General features: G+C 41.4%; 8 protein-coding genes across 8 annotated transcripts; 4 read left to right on the top strand and 4 right to left on the bottom strand.

The window, feature by feature from the left end:
• The first annotated feature begins 238 nt into the window (after nucleotides 1-238).
• Nucleotides 239-550, top strand: LOC125297123 (histone H4). Its single transcript, XM_048247289.1, has one exon. It carries the CDS (start codon nucleotides 239-241, stop codon nucleotides 548-550), a length of 312 nt encoding a protein of 103 aa, XP_048103246.1.
• Nucleotides 551-1,525: 975 nt separating this feature from the next.
• Nucleotides 1,526-4,391, top strand: LOC125297118 (histone H2B-like). Its single transcript, XM_048247285.1, has 2 exons — nucleotides 1,526-1,694; nucleotides 4,186-4,391. Exons 1-2 carry the CDS (start codon nucleotides 1,526-1,528, stop codon nucleotides 4,389-4,391), a joined length of 375 nt encoding a protein of 124 aa, XP_048103242.1.
• Nucleotides 4,392-4,937: 546 nt separating this feature from the next.
• Nucleotides 4,938-5,348, bottom strand: LOC125297107 (histone H3). Its single transcript, XM_048247274.1, has one exon. It carries the CDS (start codon nucleotides 5,346-5,348, stop codon nucleotides 4,938-4,940), a length of 411 nt encoding a protein of 136 aa, XP_048103231.1.
• Nucleotides 5,349-6,312: 964 nt separating this feature from the next.
• On the bottom strand, nucleotides 6,313-6,692 carry LOC125297111 (histone H2A-like). Its single transcript, XM_048247279.1, has one exon. It carries the CDS (start codon nucleotides 6,690-6,692, stop codon nucleotides 6,315-6,317), a length of 378 nt encoding a protein of 125 aa, XP_048103236.1. The 3' UTR covers nucleotides 6,313-6,314.
• Nucleotides 6,693-6,939: 247 nt separating this feature from the next.
• On the bottom strand, nucleotides 6,940-8,106 carry LOC125297104 (histone H1-like). The gene has a single exon (XM_048247270.1). The coding sequence runs from the start codon at nucleotides 8,080-8,082 to the stop codon at nucleotides 7,477-7,479; it is 606 nt and encodes a 201-aa protein (XP_048103227.1). The 5' UTR covers nucleotides 8,083-8,106; the 3' UTR covers nucleotides 6,940-7,476.
• Nucleotides 8,107-14,553: 6,447 nt separating this feature from the next.
• Nucleotides 14,554-18,135, top strand: LOC125297124 (histone H2A-like). Its single transcript, XM_048247291.1, has 3 exons — nucleotides 14,554-14,573; nucleotides 16,644-17,008; nucleotides 17,787-18,135. Exons 2-3 carry the CDS (start codon nucleotides 16,645-16,647, stop codon nucleotides 18,116-18,118), a joined length of 696 nt encoding a protein of 231 aa, XP_048103248.1. The 5' UTR covers nucleotides 14,554-14,573; nucleotide 16,644; the 3' UTR covers nucleotides 18,119-18,135.
• On the top strand, nucleotides 15,357-15,740 carry LOC125297129 (histone H2B-like). Its single transcript, XM_048247296.1, has one exon. The coding sequence runs from the start codon at nucleotides 15,366-15,368 to the stop codon at nucleotides 15,738-15,740; it is 375 nt and encodes a 124-aa protein (XP_048103253.1). The 5' UTR covers nucleotides 15,357-15,365.
• Nucleotides 18,136-18,783: 648 nt separating the features above from the next.
• LOC125297117 (histone H2B-like) lies at nucleotides 18,784-19,158 on the bottom strand. Its single transcript, XM_048247284.1, has one exon. It carries the CDS (start codon nucleotides 19,156-19,158, stop codon nucleotides 18,784-18,786), a length of 375 nt encoding a protein of 124 aa, XP_048103241.1.
• Between the last annotated feature and the right edge of the window lie 624 nt (nucleotides 19,159-19,782).

The raw sequence follows: 19,782 nt of genomic DNA, 5'->3' as shown, positions 1-19,782 counted from the left end.
TTTGTTTCGTTGTGAAGTTGGGTGGGTGGAGTTCAATGTGGGCGTTTTTGGTGACGTTTATTCACTTAAACGCCTAATAGTATCTCCGTTCAGAAAAAGGAGGGAGAGTTGGAGGAGGGACCGTAAAGGGGCAGTGCGTCATAGTTCTCACCAACGTCCTCTCTGTTTAAACTAGTACAAGTTATGAGAGACGCGGTTTTCACATTCGTCTTTGAGTCAGACACAAGAAGTTAAGAATATGTCAGGCAGAGGCAAAGGAGGCAAAGGTCTTGGAAAAGGAGGCGCAAAGCGTCACCGCAAAGTTCTTCGTGATAATATCCAGGGTATCACCAAACCTGCAATCAGGCGTCTGGCTCGCCGTGGAGGTGTGAAGCGTATCTCTGGTCTCATCTACGAGGAAACCCGAGGTGTCTTGAAGGTTTTCCTGGAGAACGTAATTCGTGACGCCGTCACTTATACTGAGCATGCCAAGAGAAAGACCGTGACCGCTATGGACGTGGTTTATGCTCTTAAACGCCAGGGTCGTACTCTGTATGGTTTTGGTGGGTAAAGATCAGATGTCTCCTTCGACTAAATATAAAGGCTCTTTTAAGAGCCACCCAATTCCTTGTGAAAGATAATATTCCTGTTTTTATAGGTTAATGTGAATTATAAACGCACTCTTGGAATTCAGTCTCGATGGCAATTTTTATGCGAGACTAGGCCATTGCAATCTAATGGAAGGCTTAAAATGCGTGGCATACGTGTGAACTACGTATTCACATGCTATTTTGTAGGCCTATGTGACAATTTCTTAATGACTTCTCCAACAGCGTCCGACGCCATGAGCGTAAAATTAGGGTTAATACTCTACCAAATATTAAACAAACAAACAAAACACATGTATGCTGGTCCGAATAGTCCTACCCCATAAATCAATTAGACCTTTCATTGTTTAAGTTATTACATGCACATGTGTTGCCATAACATTTTTTTATGATCATTCAAGCAAATATACATTTGGCCTCACAGACAGGGACATCAGAATGTAGCAATGTAAATCGAAGGAGTGTTTCCTATATTTTACTCATCTATATTCTTTTGCACAGTGCTGTAAAAGCGTGTTTTCATACTGTGAAAACGTCTGTCAACATATTGCAATGCAAACAGTTCATTAAAGAACCATTTTACAGTTATATCGCACACACGTTAATGGTGATTCGAGAAGTGCAGCAAAGTGATTGAGATGACTTACATGAATCATGAATTGCATCGCTAAATGTAAAAACTATTTGCCATAAATTTATTCAGAAGAAAAGTGCGGGAAAAGAACAACAGGTCGTAAACCTTCTCTCACTGACTCCCCCCTTCGATACAAAATGACCAACCGTGTCTACGTATTTGGTTTCGAAGGGAAATTACAAGCCATTCTGGTCGTGGGTGTTTAAGGTGTCGTAGTCCTCTAGTTGCATAGAGCCTGGCATATATACCAGGTAACTTCAATCTAAGTGCAGACATTTGGTTTTCTTATAGTCGAGGAATCAACATGCCAGACCCAGCTAAACCTGCCCCAAAGAAAGGCTCAAAGAAAGCCGTGACAAAAGCAGCCGGCAAGGGAGGCAAGAAACGCAGAAAGTCCAGGAAAGAGAGCTACGCTATCTACGTATACAAAGTCTTGAAGCAGGTCCACCCTGACACCGGGATCTCTTCCAAGGCCATGGTACGGTGTTCATTTTAGGACATCCTCAGACTCAGGTGTCAGACTCAGAAAAACATCGGTCATCTTCAGACAAAACTGCCTCAGCGTCAGAAAAACCAGACTCAGGTGTCAGACTCAGAAAAACATCTGTCATTTTCAGACAAAACTCCCTCAGCTTCAGAAAAACCTCTGTCATCCTCAGATAAAACTGCTTCAAACCAAACTGCCTCAGAAAAAGTGGAGTCAGGTCTCAGAAAAAACAGAGTCAGACGAAAAAGTCTCAAATGAAAAGTTATTGTGGGGACAGAAGAAGACGACGGATACAGAACGGTGAGTTTAATATTATGCTTAATACGTTATTCTGTCACTGGCAGGGTAGGAATTTCACGGCGGCCACGACGGCCGTGGTAGCCCCTTGCGTTGGCCGTGAAGCCCCTTTGAAAATCATAGGTTTACAGGCCACGGTGGCCTTGGTGCCACCTTCTTTCAATATTCTGCTTTGTGTCCTACTAATAGCTATTTTTATTTAGCCTGCGGCCTGTCAAAATAATCTTAGCATTCACAGCGCAAATTAATTTAGTCTTTTACGCAGTGGAGAAAGTGACATCGCAAGAAAGTGCGTCCAAATTCACCCATTCTTCTCAGTTGAACTACTCGCGAAGTAGCCTATTCATCACACAGACATCACAAGTGATGTCACACGAAAGAGCTTTTTCTCAGCTTTTAAACGATGTTAGCCGATAATTGCTGTGTTGAACGGTTCGCGAGAAAAGTAAATAATATAATTCAATTTAATCATACATTCTACTGAAGGTTTTGCGTCCATGATCTCCCTACCCATTCATCTCGGTGGAATACTTTACGAACCCTTCTTTTAACACATGACAAACCACATATCAGAATAAACAGCAGACCTTACCGAACATAAAGGTGTAAAGCAGTCCCCTGTACAGTTAGCCGTTCCAGAGTAATCCAGTTTTGAATTTGCAGTAAATTTCGACATGCATTGATGTCTCCAAAATTGGGCTTTAAGTTTTACAATGTGTTTAAATTGTTCCACACGATTTCATAACGGGCCAAATACAAAATAAATGTTACAAATATCGCCTAGATATTGGTAAATCAGAGGACGGCTGACTAAGAGTTTATGAAAGTAGCCTGATCACAAAATGCTAAGCATGCATCTAGGCTATTTGAGTTTCTTAAAGACGAGCTGTGCTTAAATTTAAATTGTTCAATACATGATTTCATAGCAGGCCAAATATAAAATAAATGTTATATATAGCCTAGATATCTGTTTTTATTAGATGATCAGATGATTTACAGTTATATGTAATATGTCATGTTTCATGTTTTTGTTATGTTTCATAGAATGATGCAGGTCTACTGCAGTGAATAGGCTAAATACAACTTTGATCATTTTTATAGCCTACTACTGTATAGTTAACTTTGGCCTTGGTGCCCATGTGGCCTTTGTGCCCCCCACCAAATATGCCCAACTGAAGGCCAAGTGGCCTTGCCCCCAGAATGGTGAAATTCCAAGCCTGGTCACTGGCATGTTTTATATTTGGTGCTTGGTTAGATGTAGAAATTATAAGTAAAGGTAGAAAGTGATCCAATGGTATACACATTGTAGGAAATCCATGGATGTAACTTAGCTAACCTCACTTCGCTAGTAACATTAGCAGCTGCTTTAAGGCACATTCCGGAGTAAGCTACGTACTACATACAGCAAAATAATTTGTTTTTCGTAGGATTACGGTACATTCAATGAGCTAGGGAAAAGTGGTTTAAACATTTTTCCACCACGAAAGTCCAGAACGACACCTGGACCATTATTTCTTACTTTTGCTAACCGTTTCCCAGTTGTACACTACCTACCAGTAAGAAACCTGCATCATTATCATCACATCATTATTCCCAAACCCCCATAAAGACAAATGTGCTATGTCATGATGTAATACCATATAATACCATTATGATAATACATGAAATACCAACAACAAGGCACATTTCTCTAAATAAGTTAAGATAACATCTCATATCAAATGAATTCAACAACGCTGCAGTTATTGTCCCCTGGGGATTACATTTCAAGTACCTGTCTATCTTTATGTCTGTCTATTATTGTTGTGCAATGACAATGACAACTGCTAACGTTTTATAATGGTATTATATGGTATTACATCATGGCATAGCACATGTGTCTTTATTTAATACTAAATACTTTTCTGAGACCTGACTCCACTTTTTCTGACAGCGTTTTTTCTGAGACCTGACTCCTTAGAGATGTTTTTCTGAGGCAGTTTGGTTTGAAGCAGTTTTATCTGAGGATGACGGAGGTTTTTCTTATGCTGAGGCAGTTTTGTCTGAAGATGACAGATGTTTTTCTGAGTCTGACACCTGAGTCTGGTTTTTCTGACGCTGAGGCAGTTTTGTCTGAAGATGACCGATGTTTTTCTGAGTCTGACACCTGAGTCTGAGGATGTCCTAAAATGAACACCGTACCATGGGCATTATGAACTCCTTCGTAAACGACATCTTCGAACGCATCGCTGGAGAAGCCTCCCGCTTGGCTCACTACAACAAGCGTTCCACTATCTCTTCCAGGGAGATCCAGACTGCAGTGCGTCTGCTTCTGCCCGGTGAGCTGGCCAAGCACGCTGTGTCCGAGGGAACCAAGGCCGTCACCAAGTACACCAGCTCCAAGTAAAATCGAATTTGAAACACGCTCTCCAATCTCAAAGGCACTTTTAAGAGCCACCCACATGTTCTTTGAAAAGTAATCCCAATATAATTATATTTATCTGCAGATAAACAGCTGTAGGCAAATACCAATTAATGTATTATTATTTTGAGGATCTAGTCTCTACTGATTAGGATATGGGACTTTGGGATATAAAGTCTATTTAATAATTGCAAACCAAGACACGGTATTCATGGTTGCGTTACAACCCAAAAAGCCTGGCAAGGGACGTAAGAACTGGATGAGAAACCCTGACGTCGAAATATGCCTGCAAAAAAACGAAACTTTTACAGGCGTCAATGAAACAGGGCTGTGTTGGTGTTGTGGTATCTGATCTAATCAGAACTCTGTCCTAAGACCGAAACATGACACCAGTGTTACGACACCACGCGACTACACTTGCATCTGTGATTGTGTAATGTTTCTGCAGGCAGTTTGGAAAATAGCTTTTCTGAACGTTTAGGTGGCTCTTAAAAGAGCCTTTTGAGTTATCGGGTCCTGATTTGGGTTAATTTAAGCACGCTCCCCACGGATACGACGAGCCAGCTGGATGTCTTTGGGCATGATGGTGACCCTCTTAGCGTGGATGGCGCACAGGTTAGTATCCTCGAACAGACCGACCAGATAAGCCTCGCTAGCCTCCTGAAGAGCCATGACTGCAGAGCTCTGGAAGCGCAGATCAGTCTTGAAGTCCTGAGCAATTTCTCTCACCAGACGCTGGAAAGGCAGCTTGCGGATAAGCAACTCAGTGGACTTCTGGTAACGACGGATCTCTCTCAGAGCTACGGTACCAGGCCTGTATCGGTGAGGCTTCTTCACTCCACCGGTTGCTGGTGCGCTTTTACGCGCAGCCTTGGTGGCGAGCTGCTTCCTCGGAGCCTTACCTCCGGTAGATTTGCGGGCTGTCTGCTTGGTTCTTGCCATTGCAAGGTATTCTTCGGGTTTGAAGAGTATGAACACTTTTGCCGAACGTGGATATATAAGGCCTACGACCGCAGCCCGCCCCCTGTTTACGTCAGGTTTTTAGTCTCTGCTGATTGGTCTTCCAAGTTCCCTCCGAGTGGCGCCTGAAATTCGAAATACAAAGCCCACTCCCTAAAGGCCTCTCATTGCTTTGATTCACTATTCACAGAACATGTTCAATATAAATTCGAATAAAAATAAATTCACTTAAAAAAATCTATCAGTCAGTGCATACTCTGTTGTAGAAACAAACACAACAAACAATAACTTGTTAGCTAACATGTACAAACATACATTACCTAAGCTTGCCTGTATTTGCTAAATGTAGGCCTTCAAATACGTGTATTTGATTTGTAGGAAAAGAAACTACCATGAATATGTAATAGAAAGACTGCATCATGGTGGTTAACTACGAGGTCCCAAGATCATTCCGCAGCCTTGCATTAACTAAGAACTTACATTTATCATCTCACTACTTCCTTTCATGCTTGTGTATGTGCGTACACCTATGGAAGGTTGGTGAAAATGTATGTGTGGCTTGGTTATATTATTGCTTTTACATTTATTTAAAGTTATTTATTGAATGCACCCTTACGACTGCTAACCAATTTCGTTTTACCCTCCGCAATGACAACGGAATTCTGATTCTGGTCTTGAATGAATTGCAGTCGATTAATTAGAAGGGGAAAAAAAAAAAAAAAAAAAAAAAAACTGGACTAGGACAATTACTTAATAGATGGCATTAAGGAGAGCGAAGGCCAAATATTGATCGAATAAAAGGGATTAGATTTCCTAATTAGTTTTCACATGTGTACATGAAGAAATTACAGTAGAGAAATTGTCAAAGACAACTTGGAAATTACTTTTCTAGGTATTTGGGTGGCTCTTAAAAGAGCCTTTGTTTCAGGGGCTTTAGGGCTAGCAAATTTATTTGGACTTCTCTGTTTTCTTGGGCAACAGCACAGCCTGGATGTTGGGCAGCACACCGCCCTGAGCGATGGTCACACCGCCGAGCAGTTTGTTCAACTCCTCGTCGTTACGCACAGCCAGCTGCAGATGGCGAGGAATGATACGGGTCTTCTTATTGTCACGGGCAGCGTTGCCGGCCAACTCCAGGATCTCAGCAGTCAGGTACTCGAGCACGGCAGCCAAGTAAACCGGTGCACCAGCGCCGACACGCTGAGCATAATTACCTTTACGCAGCAGCCTGTGCACACGGCCCACGGGGAACTGCAGTCCAGCCCTGGATGAACGTGTCTTTGCTTTAGCTCTGGCCTTGCCACCGGTTTTGCCTCTACCGCTCATATTTAGTAGGTGTTGAGATCTCGTCTGATAACTCAAGTGCTCAACTACGGCCAGTCATGTCTTAATATGACATACCAGCTCGGGCTACGCAGTGCCCCAGTGGCTGAGAAAAGAATGCTGAGAGCCAATCAACGTGTAGCTCGCTGCAGGACATCAACTTGAGTTCTATTTGGCGCGTATTCCCATCAGCTCAAAAAACCTAATGCGTAACACAGTAGAGAAGTAATATCCCAGTTTAAGTCACAGCAAAGATTTCAGAGGTTCACTTTAATGGTCATAGTAAATCAACAAAGCTTCGCGTGGTAACTGTTATAATATAGCAAACAGCTTTTGGATACTTTGTGATATACTGTACATTGTTACAATGTAACAAATTGAAGTGGTTGTGTGTTGCAACATTTTGGATTCTTTGTATTGTTTGGGAGCAACTGCTTTATGAGCAAGAGGGCATTGTGAGTTATAAGTTAACTGATTAGAAGCAACTGATGCATGAGCAAAGGGGCATGTTTTATGATAACGTTAATTAAATGTAATCTATTTTAAATTTGAATTCATGATCCATTAGTTCATTACCCATACTGTTAATTTCAACTCACTGTTTAAATTTCCCCCTGGGCCAGTGAATTTTGTGGAAGTTATAGAAAGCTAATCGGTCGTTGTGAAAGTACACACTCAAAGCGAGTATGTTTATATACGAGCAGGCACTGCTGGAATAAACGCATTCAAAGAACTTTTGGGTGGCTCTTAAAAGAGCCTTTTTGTAAACGTGTTAAAAACGCAACATTTACTTCTTCTTGGGTGCAGCCTTTTTGGGTTTAGCAACTTTAGGCTTGGCCGCCTTGGGTTTTGCTGCCTTAGCTTTCTTGGGGCTCTTTGCTGCCTTCTTGGGTGCAGCGGGCTTCTTGGCCTTCTTCGGACTCTTCGTTGCCTTTTTCGGCGTGGCGGGCTTCTTGGCTGCTTTCTTCGGAGACTTTTTGGCGGCCGCCGGCTTCTTGGCTGCTACCTTCTTGGTCTTCTTGGCCGCGGCAGGCTTCTTCGTTGCTGGCTTCTTGGCTTTAGGAGCTGCCTTCTTTGCGGGCTTCTTTTCCACCGTCTTATTCAGCTTGAAGGAGCCGGAGGCACCAGTCCCCTTGGTCTGGACAAGAGTACCCTTTGTAACCAAACTCTTGATGGCCAGCTTGACACGAGCGTTGTTCTTTTCCACATCGTACCCACCAGCCGCCAAAGCTTTCTTCAGCGCAGCAAGAGAGACTCCTTTCTTCTCTTTGGAGGCAGAGATAGCCTTGACGACGAGCTCGCCAACACTTGGTCCAGTTTTCTTGGGTCGGGGCGCCTTCTTCTTGGGGGCCTTTGCTGGAGCAGCAGCGGGGGCTGGGGCAGTTTCTGCCATTTTTCGTTATCCGCTCAAACAACTTCTGAGACCTGAGAGAATGTATGACGACAGGAGCCGGTGGGCTGGATTTAAAATAAGCATGAGAACCATTTAGACTCAACAGACTGAGAGCTCTCACGGGTTGTCTGTGACGAAGAGATCACTTGTGTTTTCTACAAGCACTTTTTGTAACACATATGAGTAGCGTTATGACATTTATCAACAAGACGATGTCTGTTGTGAAGAGCATAGCCTACACTTTAAAGTGAATATATGGGGTCATATGTGGGTCTGTATCCTTTTTGCAACGAACTGGGAACTTTTGACGTCTAGATAGAGAGGTTGAAGTCAGTCTTGTTTTTGTGAGGAAAACATGCACATAATGATAGTAAAACCGCGTAATGCATCAACAAAGAAGTGCCACAGACCAAGAGATGAGCCTCAGTAACACAGAAAAGCAGTGACAATGTCGTTTTTGCGAATGTGCACTTTACAAACGGGAGCTTTTTGGACACAGCGAAACACAGTTGACACAGTGACAGAGGCGACTCTTTGAACCATCTGCTGTTAGTGATAGCAGGGGCATTGCACAATTGCATTTTCCTTTTGGATTATGAGTAGGCTTAGGTAATCTATTTAGATTTTAGGTAACATCTCTCACTAAATTGTTGAAATATCATTGTTCCTCTCTATGTGAAAGCAGCTTTGGGTTGGATGACATATCTGAATGTTTTTTTGTCCATATTTATTAAAGGTTGTTCATAGTTGCCATTAAAATAACAGCCTTTAGATCAATCCTTTGATTTTTATCTAATTGCACAACTTGTTACAGTTTTTTACAACTGTTTACACACTTTTTCAAAACTCATAAACACATCTTTAAATCAAACATTCACCTCACATTACAAACACTTTTGTCATAATATGACATTTTGGATACATCATGTACACACTGTTGCTCAAAAACTAACGCTCTGGTCTTTCATAGACTTTATGTATTTCCATACAAGAGTGAAAGTTACGGTATCTACAGAGAGAAGTTGAAATGCACAGTAAAAAGGCTAGCAATATTGAAACAAAAAATAGTGATTTTTCCCAAATAATTTGCTGTTGCGAATACAGTATTTTACAGCCAACAAGAACAAAGCAAAGCAAAATACCACCAGATGTACATGGAGTTCTGAAAAAACAGATTTTGCCTAAGATGGAAATGACTGACTACTATCAAATGACTTTGCTTTTTCTTCTGTGTGTGTGTGTGTGTGTTTATGTGTGTGTGTGTGTGTGTCTGTATGCGTGTGTGTGGGGGGTGGTTATGTATGTATTCATAGACACAAAAATATAGTAAAAAAGACAAGTTTTACTGTACATAAAGTCGACGTTTTGTAGAACATTCCTTTCAAAGTTCTGAACATTTCAACCGGAAATCCTTTAGAGCCAGATTGAAAGGGTCCATACCTACATATAGAGTATATCTACTGTATTCATAGGCCTATACTAAGGCAATGATTGGATGGTGTTCAGTAAAGTAATGAGTGTTTACACATGTGAAGAGAGAGAGTGAAGCACTGGTGATTTTGTGTAGCATTTTGATGGGTTGTGTTTGAAAAACGAAATCAAGTTACTTGCTGTTAGATGTCTGTGTGTTAAGTAGAAAATTGTGTGTGGAGTTTTGCAAAATGTGTTTTAGTTCATTGAAAACTGAGTCAAACATTGAGAATTAGTGTATGGTTTTGCAGATTTGGTGTGGTGTTATGATGTTTGGAAGACATGTTTAGAAAATTGTGTGACAAGCAAAGATTTAGTGTGTAAGCAGTTGAAAAAAACTGTAATAAAGGGGAAATCTGGCTATACATTTCCGTTTCTCGAGGTCACCGAATACTGTCGGTACGGGAAAAAAACCCTAAAACAATCGGTTTTACCTAGCTGGACCTGCTGCAGCCAGCAGATAAAGTAGCCAGGCAGCTAAAGCGCTACACTCTAAAGGCATGGACATGGCATGGGGGCTCAGGAACATGCCCCCAGAGTGTAGCCCTCGACAGTAAGAAGGCAGGTGGAAGTGCTATATCAGCTAACCAAACCAAACCAAATCAGCATTCTATTATGTGTCCAAAACATCAAGGAACATAATCATCTGTCAGTGCAGTGGATTTGAAATAGTGTGTTTACCACAGTTTACAATGAAGAGTTAGTGGAAGGTTGTATATCCAATCCAGGAAATGAAACATATGTTTTGCACTGTACATAAATGTTGCTCCATGTTCTGACTATGAATGAGCATCAAACCCCAATATAGAATTGCTCTCAAGACTCCCCCATAGTTGCCATAGCGTAATACACTTTTATTTTACTGTCTTGAATAAAAATTGTGCTTTGGGCCTTTTCGTAATGCAATGTCAATATACACACCATTATCACTATTAAAAGTCAGTGTGACCTCAAATCTATTTTGAATGTTATTTTAAGGTATAAAAACTACATAATGTTCCTTTGATGCTGTCATTATGTCCTCACTGTAAATATATAGGCATAGTTTGAATTACAGGGGGTACTGGGGGGTACTGTACCCCCCAATGAAGACCCAGTACCCCCCAAAAAGACAGAAATATCAGTTTTGGGGGGGTCAGATCATTTTTCTGATATTGTGAAAAATATCATTACAGTTACAATACAAGTCAACTCCTATTTTCACCGTAGGAACATTTTAATGTAAAGCGATTTCAGACACCCCTATTTTGGACAGTACCATTTTTAACCACTGAGCAACTGAGATAGAGAACGACTTCAACTTCACAAGCAAGTGTCAACGTTGAATGACAAAACGCTAGGTAAATTCCTTCAGTAGGCTAAATTCAGTTTGCTGCTGACGTGCATGGGTAAATGTAAGTTGCTAGCTGACGTCTAGGTTGTTGAAGATGTGTTATTTTACAACCTTCATTTATAAACGTGTTTTGTTCTTTCATCATGTCACATCTTCATACATTGAATTACTGGCTACTTACCTGCTCCTTACCCACTGAGGCTAGTAAAGTGGGCCTTGGTTAGTTAAGGTTAGTTAGCAAGATAGGCTAATTCTCTATTTAAATCAAGCTTTACATTGTGGTGAGGTAAAATCGATTGTCATTTCCAAGGAGATGAACTCCATAGCCTATGATTATTCTCATTTTATCTTGAATAAATTATTGTGCCCTTTTGAAATTAGTTTGGCACAGATCCTGTGTTTTTATATTACCGGCGGTAGCCTATGCACAAGAGGGTCTGATGTACAGCAGCTAAGCCTAGGCTACATAGCATCAGTGAAACCTGTGGAAACATAAAAAGACCCAAGTAGCCTAGGCTAAATAGTATGTGCTAGTATTTGAATTTGTTTTTAATTGGTTGGTATTGTTTTTACATTCTATTATTTCATATTTTTAGCTTGATAAATGTAGTTTCATCTGAGAACCCTGATACTATCTTAATGAAACCAGGATTTTATTTTATTCAAAGAGACACTATGAGGAGAAGGAAAGGGCACACACAGACATCAGGCTCTTTTTTTGGTGCTAAAAGAGTAAGCAGGAAATATTAACACTAAGATCTACAAACAATTACATTAAAAGTGTAGGTGCAGTTAGGTTTTATACACTGTTCATATGTGTTAAGGAAAGGGGTGCTCAGCAGACAGGCACAGGATGAAAGCTGTGAGCAGGCCGCAGGGAGACGACAGGATATATAAGAACGATGAGATATTCTGTAGCCTAATGATTATCAGTTTGTCGCATGTTTAGACCTTGTGTGTGTTGCACAACACATGTTGCACTTGGCGATCACGATGGGGATTGATATGACCATGATGGTCATAGAAGAAGTGAAGGAGCAGTACCCCCCAATTATGATGGGGTAATTCGCATTCTGTATATGGGTGTTGATGTACCTGTTGTGTCTGAAACAGGACCCATGCCCATAACACACTGGCATTCCTGGCTTCCCATCCTGACCTTATCAAGATGGTGGACAGGTTTGCCCCTCACAGAGACCAAGCAAAGTCCTTTTAGGAAAGTCCCTCCACTCAGCGGCCATATAGCAACGATTTTTGGGCACTCATCGGGCACCCTATTCAGCAGAAGTGCTCATGCGCAAGGCTTCACGACACCAATCTTGCTCCTGCGGCGAGTTCACTACACATAATTGGGAAGATGTCTTCACAACACCACAAATGATTGGCTCAATGTATTCACTTCACACCACATGATTGGCTCAATGTATTCACATGTCGAGGTTTTGCCGAGGAAGGGGTGGGATATGTGTAGACAACGGCCATATTGGCGTTACAAACTAACCCCATGCATTTCTATGGAGGATTTTTTAAGTGTTGTGTCTCCTCATTAGAAAGTCTCTGGACCAAGTCACTGTAAACAGAGACTTTCTAATGAGGAGACACGGCACTCAAAAAATCCTCCATAGAAATGCATGGGGTTAATCCGTTGTCTACACATATCCCACCCCTTCCTCGGCAAAACGTCGACATGTGAATACATTGAGCCAATCATGTGGTGTGATGTGAATACATTGAGCCAATCAGATGTTGTGTTGTGAAGACATCTTCCAAATCATGTGTTGTGAACTCCACACTGCCACTGGAGCAAGATTGGTGTCGTGAAACCTTGCGCATGTGCATTTCTGTTGAATAGGATGCCCGATAAGTTCCCAAAAAGCGTTGCTATAAGGCCGCTGAGTGGAGGGACTTGCCTAAAAGGACTTTGTTGTAAAGGACGTTATCAACAAATGCCACAAACTGAACACACATGAACACTAAACATTTCTATTTTACATGTATCTATCAAAGGGAAAATGTATCAGTTATTATTATTAAATCTGAGAGAATACAGAGGGGAAATGTCTTGATAAAGTGTTTGTTTTTTCCATTAAAATTTGCATTAAAGTAAACATCCAAGTCAGAAGAATGTGATAATCAGTTTTGAACTACAAAGAAATCTGTTCAATTTTCATATGAGCTGCAGTCAAAGAGTTGTGAGACTAGGCCTATGAAAAGCAACAAGCGTACAGATTTATATCTGACTGCCATCTCAATCTAGCCGCTGATCCAATTAAGATGAAATTCTGGCAAACGATCACCCACCGGCATTCCAGCAAACTGCCAGCAAGACCAAGCTCCTTCTGCTCCAATTCCAACTACTTCACTCTCAAGAAGCCCCCCACCCCACACCCCCAAGCAACAGTACAGTATTCCAACATCTTTTTCCTCTTCCTTAAACAAATAAAAAAATAAACTCAAGTGCATGAGTTTGCCTCTATTGTCTCAACATTGCAGGTAATACACTTTATAACCATAAGCTTTACAGTATAAGTCGTATTCGTCCAAAACAGTTCAGGGCATTTGCACTTTCCAGAGTATCCAGAGTATTCCAGAGTTATTCATACCATCACTGTGTTGTTGGCACATTGTGTGCTTACTATTGTGATGGCTTGTGTTTACTGTTAGATACGAAAACACCATTTTTACGAAGGTGTGAAGAGTTAAGCAAGGTGTGTTAGCTTTTGCAAAAGAACTACAATGTTTTGCTGATTGGGTGAGAGGTTTTGCCATTTGTGTGTAGAGTTTTACAAAAAAAAAAAAAAAAAAAAATGTGCTTAACCAATCAGAACTGTAAGAATATCCTATGTGCTTGTGCCTGTGTGTGTGTGCATCCACTATCAAGTTAGAAGTCATGTGGTCTGCAGTGTGGCAAACTAAAAGGAAAAGAAGAGAAGTGCAGAAAAAATCCTCTTGATTGAGAAACCCACAGTCTGGTTGAAACTAGATATGTGCAAATATCTGAATATGCAATCAGTAAAAAGCATATGAATGACTGTAGTCTATCTACCATACTGCAATGTTACTTTTCAGTCTGTTTTCTGTTGCTGTGGTCGTGTCTCCTACACCACTAAAAATGGTGTTTTCATATCAAACAGTAAACACAAGCCATCACAATAATAAGCACACAATGTGCCAACTACACACTGATGGTATGAATAAAAAACACATCTGGCTTTTGCTTTCTCTGTGCACAAGACTATGTCAGTTTGAGGTCATACTTTTGCATACAGGGATCCAAACTTCAAGTATTGATGTTTATTTACACATATCAAAACAAACACAAGTGTGTTTTTCCAAGTCAAAACACAAAATAGCGATTTCACTGAAAAAAAAAAAAATTCAGTCTACATCGTGTCGTCTCTCTCAAAATTTTGTCTACGTCACATGCAATGTCCTAGTCCAAGGCACCAGGAAAAATATAATCTGGAATGCCGTATCCAGGCCTGACATGACAATAACCCCACATGTAGACTGATTTTTTTGACTGTAAAAGGGCTATTTCTTTCTCTTCTTACCCTTCCTCTTCCCCCTCCTCGTCCTCCCCTTGCTCCTCCTTGTCCTCTCCCTCTCACTTCTTCACCTCTACATCCTCTTCCTCCTCTTCTTCCTCCTACTTCTTCACCTCCACGTCCTATTCTTCGGCCTCCTCTAATTTTGACTGTTCTCACTCTTCTTGCTCCCTCCATTGTACCCATTGTACATTACCTGTGGCTTATTTATAGTGCTTAGGCTGATTGTAAAGTAAACTAATTATCTAAAACAGTTTTCACATGAGAATGTGTGCCAGGGAGTTGGCAAAATAGTGTAAATAATAGCCATACATGTGTATGATTTGCCAGGAGTGTGTTGATCATTTGGAAATTGAGTGTAAAGCAGTGAGTTGTGTTTACAGTTCCGCAAAAAGAGTGCTGTGCAGTGAATTGTGCCTAAAGTTGTGCAAACTGAGTGCAAAGCAGTGTTTGTGCTTTTAGTTTTGCGAACTCAGTGAGTGGTTTTGCTATAAATATTAAAAGTTTTAGAAGTTGTGCTATTAGAATCACAGTTGTGTTTAAGCATTCAGAAAAAACTGTAATATGACAAAGTCAGATAACTCGGTGGAAGCCTTAACATACACAGCATAAAACTACACAATACATAGATCTGATTACAGTGATAATCAATTCATTTCTGCATTTCGTTGGTATTTGCTGGTCCATCTACCTTGAAATACTGTTATGAAGAATTCGAGTTGCACGAGTTTTTTTAAGCAAACCTCTGAAACATTCTCCACCGCTCCCCAAAGCATCTGGGGATACGCGTTCGTTTCTGGAAAGGGGCGTGGTGTGTGTGGGAGGAATGACTGATCAGAGACTTTCGTTCATCATTTGCATAGTATGTTGTATTTAAGCGGGGCACCAAAAACGTAATTTACATTGAACAGACATCGCTTCTCTATTTGAACATGCCTGAACCCGCAAAGTCAGCGCCGAAGAAAGGCTCCAAGAAAGCAGTGACCAAGACTGCTGGTAAAGGAGGCAAGAAACGCAGAAAGTCCAGGAAGGAGAGTTATGCCATCTACGTGTACAAGGTCCTGAAGCAGGTACACCCCGACACCGGGATCTCTTCCAAGGCCATGGGCATCATGAACTCTTTCGTGAATGACATCTTTGAGCGCATTGGTGGAGAGGCCTCCCGCTTGGCTCATTACAACAAACGTTCCACCATTACTTCCAGGGAGATCCAGACCGCTGTGCGTCTGCTTCTGCCCGGTGAGCTTGCAAAGCACGCCGTCTCCGAAGGAACAAAAGCCGTCACCAAGTACACAAGCTCCAAGTAAAGCATTTTCTTAACGTCTTATAAAACCAACGGCTCTTTTAAGAGCCACCCACATATTCTGAAAAGTAATTCCAGAACAATTGATGCATTTTTTTCTTTCTTAATAACGCCATTAATGTAAATCAGCAATCGGATCCGACCCCGAATGCGTAAAACAAATTGAGTCATGAATTCCTTTGTCTGCATTCAACCGTACATCAAGAAGTACGCTGCATCCATGAATACAGCAAAGAAAGCAAAAGCAGCGACACTAACCCCAAAAAGCGGCATCCAAGAAGTATAAGTTTTGGTCGATTTCACCATATTTACAAAAGGACTCATAGTCACCCAACGTTCTTTTAATACATTCATTCCAATATTTTGCTCTCCATAAACTCATACTGCATGAAAAGCCAATGGATCATGAATTACATTTTAAAATGTATTATATTGGGTAGATTAACTACGTTGTCATAAATATGCCCTCTTATCCATAGCAGCAGTTATTCTGATCAACGTTTCGTTTCCAAACATTATACAAATCTTGCAACACAACCATTTCAGTTTGCTACATTATAACAGTGTTCTAATAACTATGTGTTAGTCACCACAGGAAACTTGGTTTATTATGACTATAAAAAAGAACCCCTTATCCGGAAAATTTGCAGTAACTTAAATTGGGATATTAATGTAGTATTTCTCTACTATGCCATGCGTGTCTATTGATTGGAGACAATGCACAGATAGGGAGAAGTGTTACGCGCCAAATTGAATTCAAATTCACGTCCCGCAACGAACTACACCTTGATTGGCTCTCACCATTGTATGGTCAGCCAATTGTGGCACTGAGTAACCCACGCTGGTGTGGAATAATACGTCATGCCTAACCTTAAGTGAGCATTTGATATCCAACTCTTACTGTAAACATGAGCGGCAGAGGTAAAACCGGCGGCAAGGCCAGAGCAAAGGCCAAGACTCGCTCTTCCAGGGCTGGACTTCAGTTCCCCGTTGGCCGTGTGCACAGGCTACTACGTAAAGGCAACTATGCTCAGCGCGTTGGCGCTGGTGCACCGGTCTACTTGGCTGCTGTACTCGAGTATTTGACAGCTGAGATCCTGGAGTTGGCCGGTAACGCTGCCCGTGACAACAAGAAGACTCGTATCATACCCCGCCACCTGCAGCTGGCTGTGCGTAACGACGAGGAGTTGAACAAATTACTCGGCGGAGTGACCATCGCTCAGGGTGGTGTGCTGCCTAATATCCAGGCTGTGCTGCTGCCCAAGAAGACTGAGAAGTCCAAATAAACCTGTCCCTATAAGTCTCCGAAACAAAGGCTCTTTTAAGAGCCAAACAAATACCGATAAAAAAGAAATTCCAAGTTGTTTAGGTAATCGACACATTTTCTGTAATCAGTGCTCGCTCTAAGCAAGTTGCTTTGTCGTGCTCAATGTATTCACATGTCGACGTTTGCCGAGGAAGGGGTGGGATATGTGTTGCCGTTACAAACTAACCAATGCATTTCTATGGAGGATTTTTTGAGTGCTGTGTCTCATTAGAAAGACTGCTTTGATAAAAAAAAAAAACAAGGCATGCCATGTGTAAGCTTGTGCTTTTCTGTTTATAATCACGCAGTTATTTGTAGGACTTAATTTAGCAAACGCTACCTTAGGACATTATTTGTTCGTACATGCCAGCTAATAAGGTATTGTTTGTTGTGACTGTTTTTATACCAGGCTATAATCACTGGCCGATGTAATGTTTAAGTGCATTATTTTATTTTACATTTTATATTGATTCGGTTTTTCTGAATACTATGATACAGAACATGGGGCGTGCTTTTGTATTTTAAATTTCAGGCGCCACTCGGAATGAACGATGAAGACCAATCAGCGGTGACCACCAAGCTGACGTACACATGCTGAGTAGGCCATATATATCACAAGTTCCGCAGAAGTGTTCATTCTCTTCAATTCCGAAGAATACCTTGCAATGGCAAGAACTAAGCAGACAGCTCGCAAATCTACCGGAGGTAAGGCTCCGAGGAAACAGCTTGCCACCAAGGCTGCGCGTAAAAGCGCACCCGCAACCGGTGGAGTGAAGAAGCCTCACCGTTACAGGCCTGGTACCGTGGCTCTGAGAGAGATCCGTCGTTACCAGAAGTCTACTGAGCTGTTGATCCGCAAGCTGCCCTTCCAGCGTCTGGTCAGAGAAATCGCTCAGGACTTCAAGACTGATCTGCGCTTCCAGAGCTCTGCTGTCATGGCTCTTCAGGAGGCTAGCGAGGCTTACCTCGTCGGCCTGTTTGAGGACACTAACTTGTGCGCCATCCACGCCAAGAGGGTCACCATCATGCCCAAGGACATCCAGCTGGCTCGTCGTATCCGTGGGGAGCGTGCTTAAACTGATTTGAAGTCAAGATCTGATAATTTAAAGGCTCTTTTAAGAGCCACTCAAATATGAAAAAAAGCTATGTTCCAAAAAATACTGTTTTGATATTGTCAGTTATTGTCGGATAACTCTGGTATGTAATGCAAGCAGCCTCAATAATTAGGTAATATTAACAGATTAGACAGACACTGCTCACCCACAAATGATTGGTTGGAAATTTCGGCTCCGAATAAGACTAGGCACAAGCAAAAATGACACTAGCACAACCTCGCTGAAATCTTCTTTGACGAAGTGTCATGCTTTTTGTTACCTTATTCGATCAAAATCCCTCAGCCGCTTTAGTGCAGTTTTCGTCTGGAACAGTAACATGGCTAATGTGTCTCCCGTTATGATGCTGTGCTATCGTTTAGACAACGTGTTCATGTTTTTGTTTCATGTGATTTTAGCATAACGCAGCCGTAACAAGTATGGACAAATGGCAAATTAAAGGTCCTAAGTGTACAGTAATAAAAGTAGCAGTAGCTTAGAATAAAAAAAAATCCCTTATTCTGTAAAAGTAAGTGTAGGTAAATTAAAGTAGAGCAGTAATTCGTATTTATATTGGACGTTTCTTTTCAAAGAGAATGTGAGTGGCTCTTAAAAGAGCCTTTAAATTTGAGCAGGTTTCAATTTCGGCTTTACTTGGAGCTGGTATACTTGGTGACGGCCTTGGTTCCCTCAGACACGGCGTGCTTAGCCAGCTCACCGGGCAAAAGCAGACGCACGGCGGTCTGGATCTCCCTGGAAGAGATGGTGGACCGCTTGTTGTAGTGAGCCAAGCGAGAGGCTTCTCCAGCGATGCGCTCGAAAATATCGTTTACGAAGGAGTTCATAATGCCCATTGCCTTGGAAGAGATACCGGTATCAGGATGGACCTGTTTCAGAACCTTGTACACGTAGATGGCGTAACTTTCCTTCCTGGACTTTCTGCGTTTCTTGCCTCCTTTAGCGGCCGTCTTGGTCACAGCTTTCTTAAACCCCTTCTTTGGGGCAGGCTTAGCTGGATCAGGCATGTTGATTTTCCGAATACGTAATATCAAAAGTATGACTTTGTTTTTAGTTACCTGGTGTATATATACCAAGTTTTATATGTAAATAGAGGACTGTGTCATTTACACACTCACGAGCAGAATGCCCTGTCATTTTCCTCCCAAACTAAATACCCAGACACGATTGGTCATTTTGTATGGAAGGGGGCGGTCATTATGAAAAGGTTAGCACCATCCACAGATCATCGGTTTACACCACCTTCTTGTGTTTCCTTTCCCGCTCTTTTCTACCGTAGGAAGGTAATCCTTAGAAATCTATGCCAAATAGTTTTACTTTTAACATTATAATTTATTATTAGTTTTCCTGGGGCTTTACTCGAATCATGATAAAATGTGCACATCAAAACTCTACTGTAATTATTGCCCTGTATTGTATACTGTTGGTACTGTCATTCTTACAGTATAAAGGAAACAAAGGCTTTTACAGCATTCTGCAAAGGGAAAATGACAAATTCGCAGTAAAACATAGAAAACACCACTGTAAGCCAAATTTACTGTAAAAGTAAATATTTCTAGCCTATATTGTTTTTTTGTTTATATTTGCCAGACGATTTTGTTGTGAAGCCTAATAACAATGGGGTCATTCTG

This window comes from Alosa alosa, chromosome 7 (genome assembly GCF_017589495.1).
Source record: "Alosa alosa isolate M-15738 ecotype Scorff River chromosome 7, AALO_Geno_1.1, whole genome shotgun sequence".
NCBI lineage: Eukaryota > Metazoa > Chordata > Actinopteri > Clupeiformes > Clupeidae > Alosa > Alosa alosa.
This window is presented reverse-complemented; position numbering and strand designations above follow the sequence as displayed.

Coding starts and splice junctions, on each gene's coding strand:
- LOC125297107 (XM_048247274.1), bottom strand. CDS start 5,348: ATGGCAAGAACCAAGCAGACAGCCCGCAAATCTACCGGAGGTAAGGCT.
- LOC125297124 (XM_048247291.1), top strand. CDS start 16,645: ATGAGCGGCAGAGGTAAAACCGGCGGCAAGGCCAGAGCAAAGGCCAAG. Junction 17,009..17,786: donor GCTGCTGCCCAAGAAGACTG/AGAAGTCCAAAT, acceptor CCAAGGCTGCGC/GTAAAAGCGCACCCGCAACC.
- LOC125297118 (XM_048247285.1), top strand. CDS start 1,526: ATGCCAGACCCAGCTAAACCTGCCCCAAAGAAAGGCTCAAAGAAAGCC. Junction 1,695..4,185: donor CACCGGGATCTCTTCCAAGG/CCATGGTACGGT, acceptor ATGAACACCGTA/CCATGGGCATTATGAACTCC.
- LOC125297111 (XM_048247279.1), bottom strand. CDS start 6,692: ATGAGCGGTAGAGGCAAAACCGGTGGCAAGGCCAGAGCTAAAGCAAAG.
- LOC125297129 (XM_048247296.1), top strand. CDS start 15,366: ATGCCTGAACCCGCAAAGTCAGCGCCGAAGAAAGGCTCCAAGAAAGCA.
- LOC125297123 (XM_048247289.1), top strand. CDS start 239: ATGTCAGGCAGAGGCAAAGGAGGCAAAGGTCTTGGAAAAGGAGGCGCA.
- LOC125297117 (XM_048247284.1), bottom strand. CDS start 19,158: ATGCCTGATCCAGCTAAGCCTGCCCCAAAGAAGGGGTTTAAGAAAGCT.
- LOC125297104 (XM_048247270.1), bottom strand. CDS start 8,082: ATGGCAGAAACTGCCCCAGCCCCCGCTGCTGCTCCAGCAAAGGCCCCC.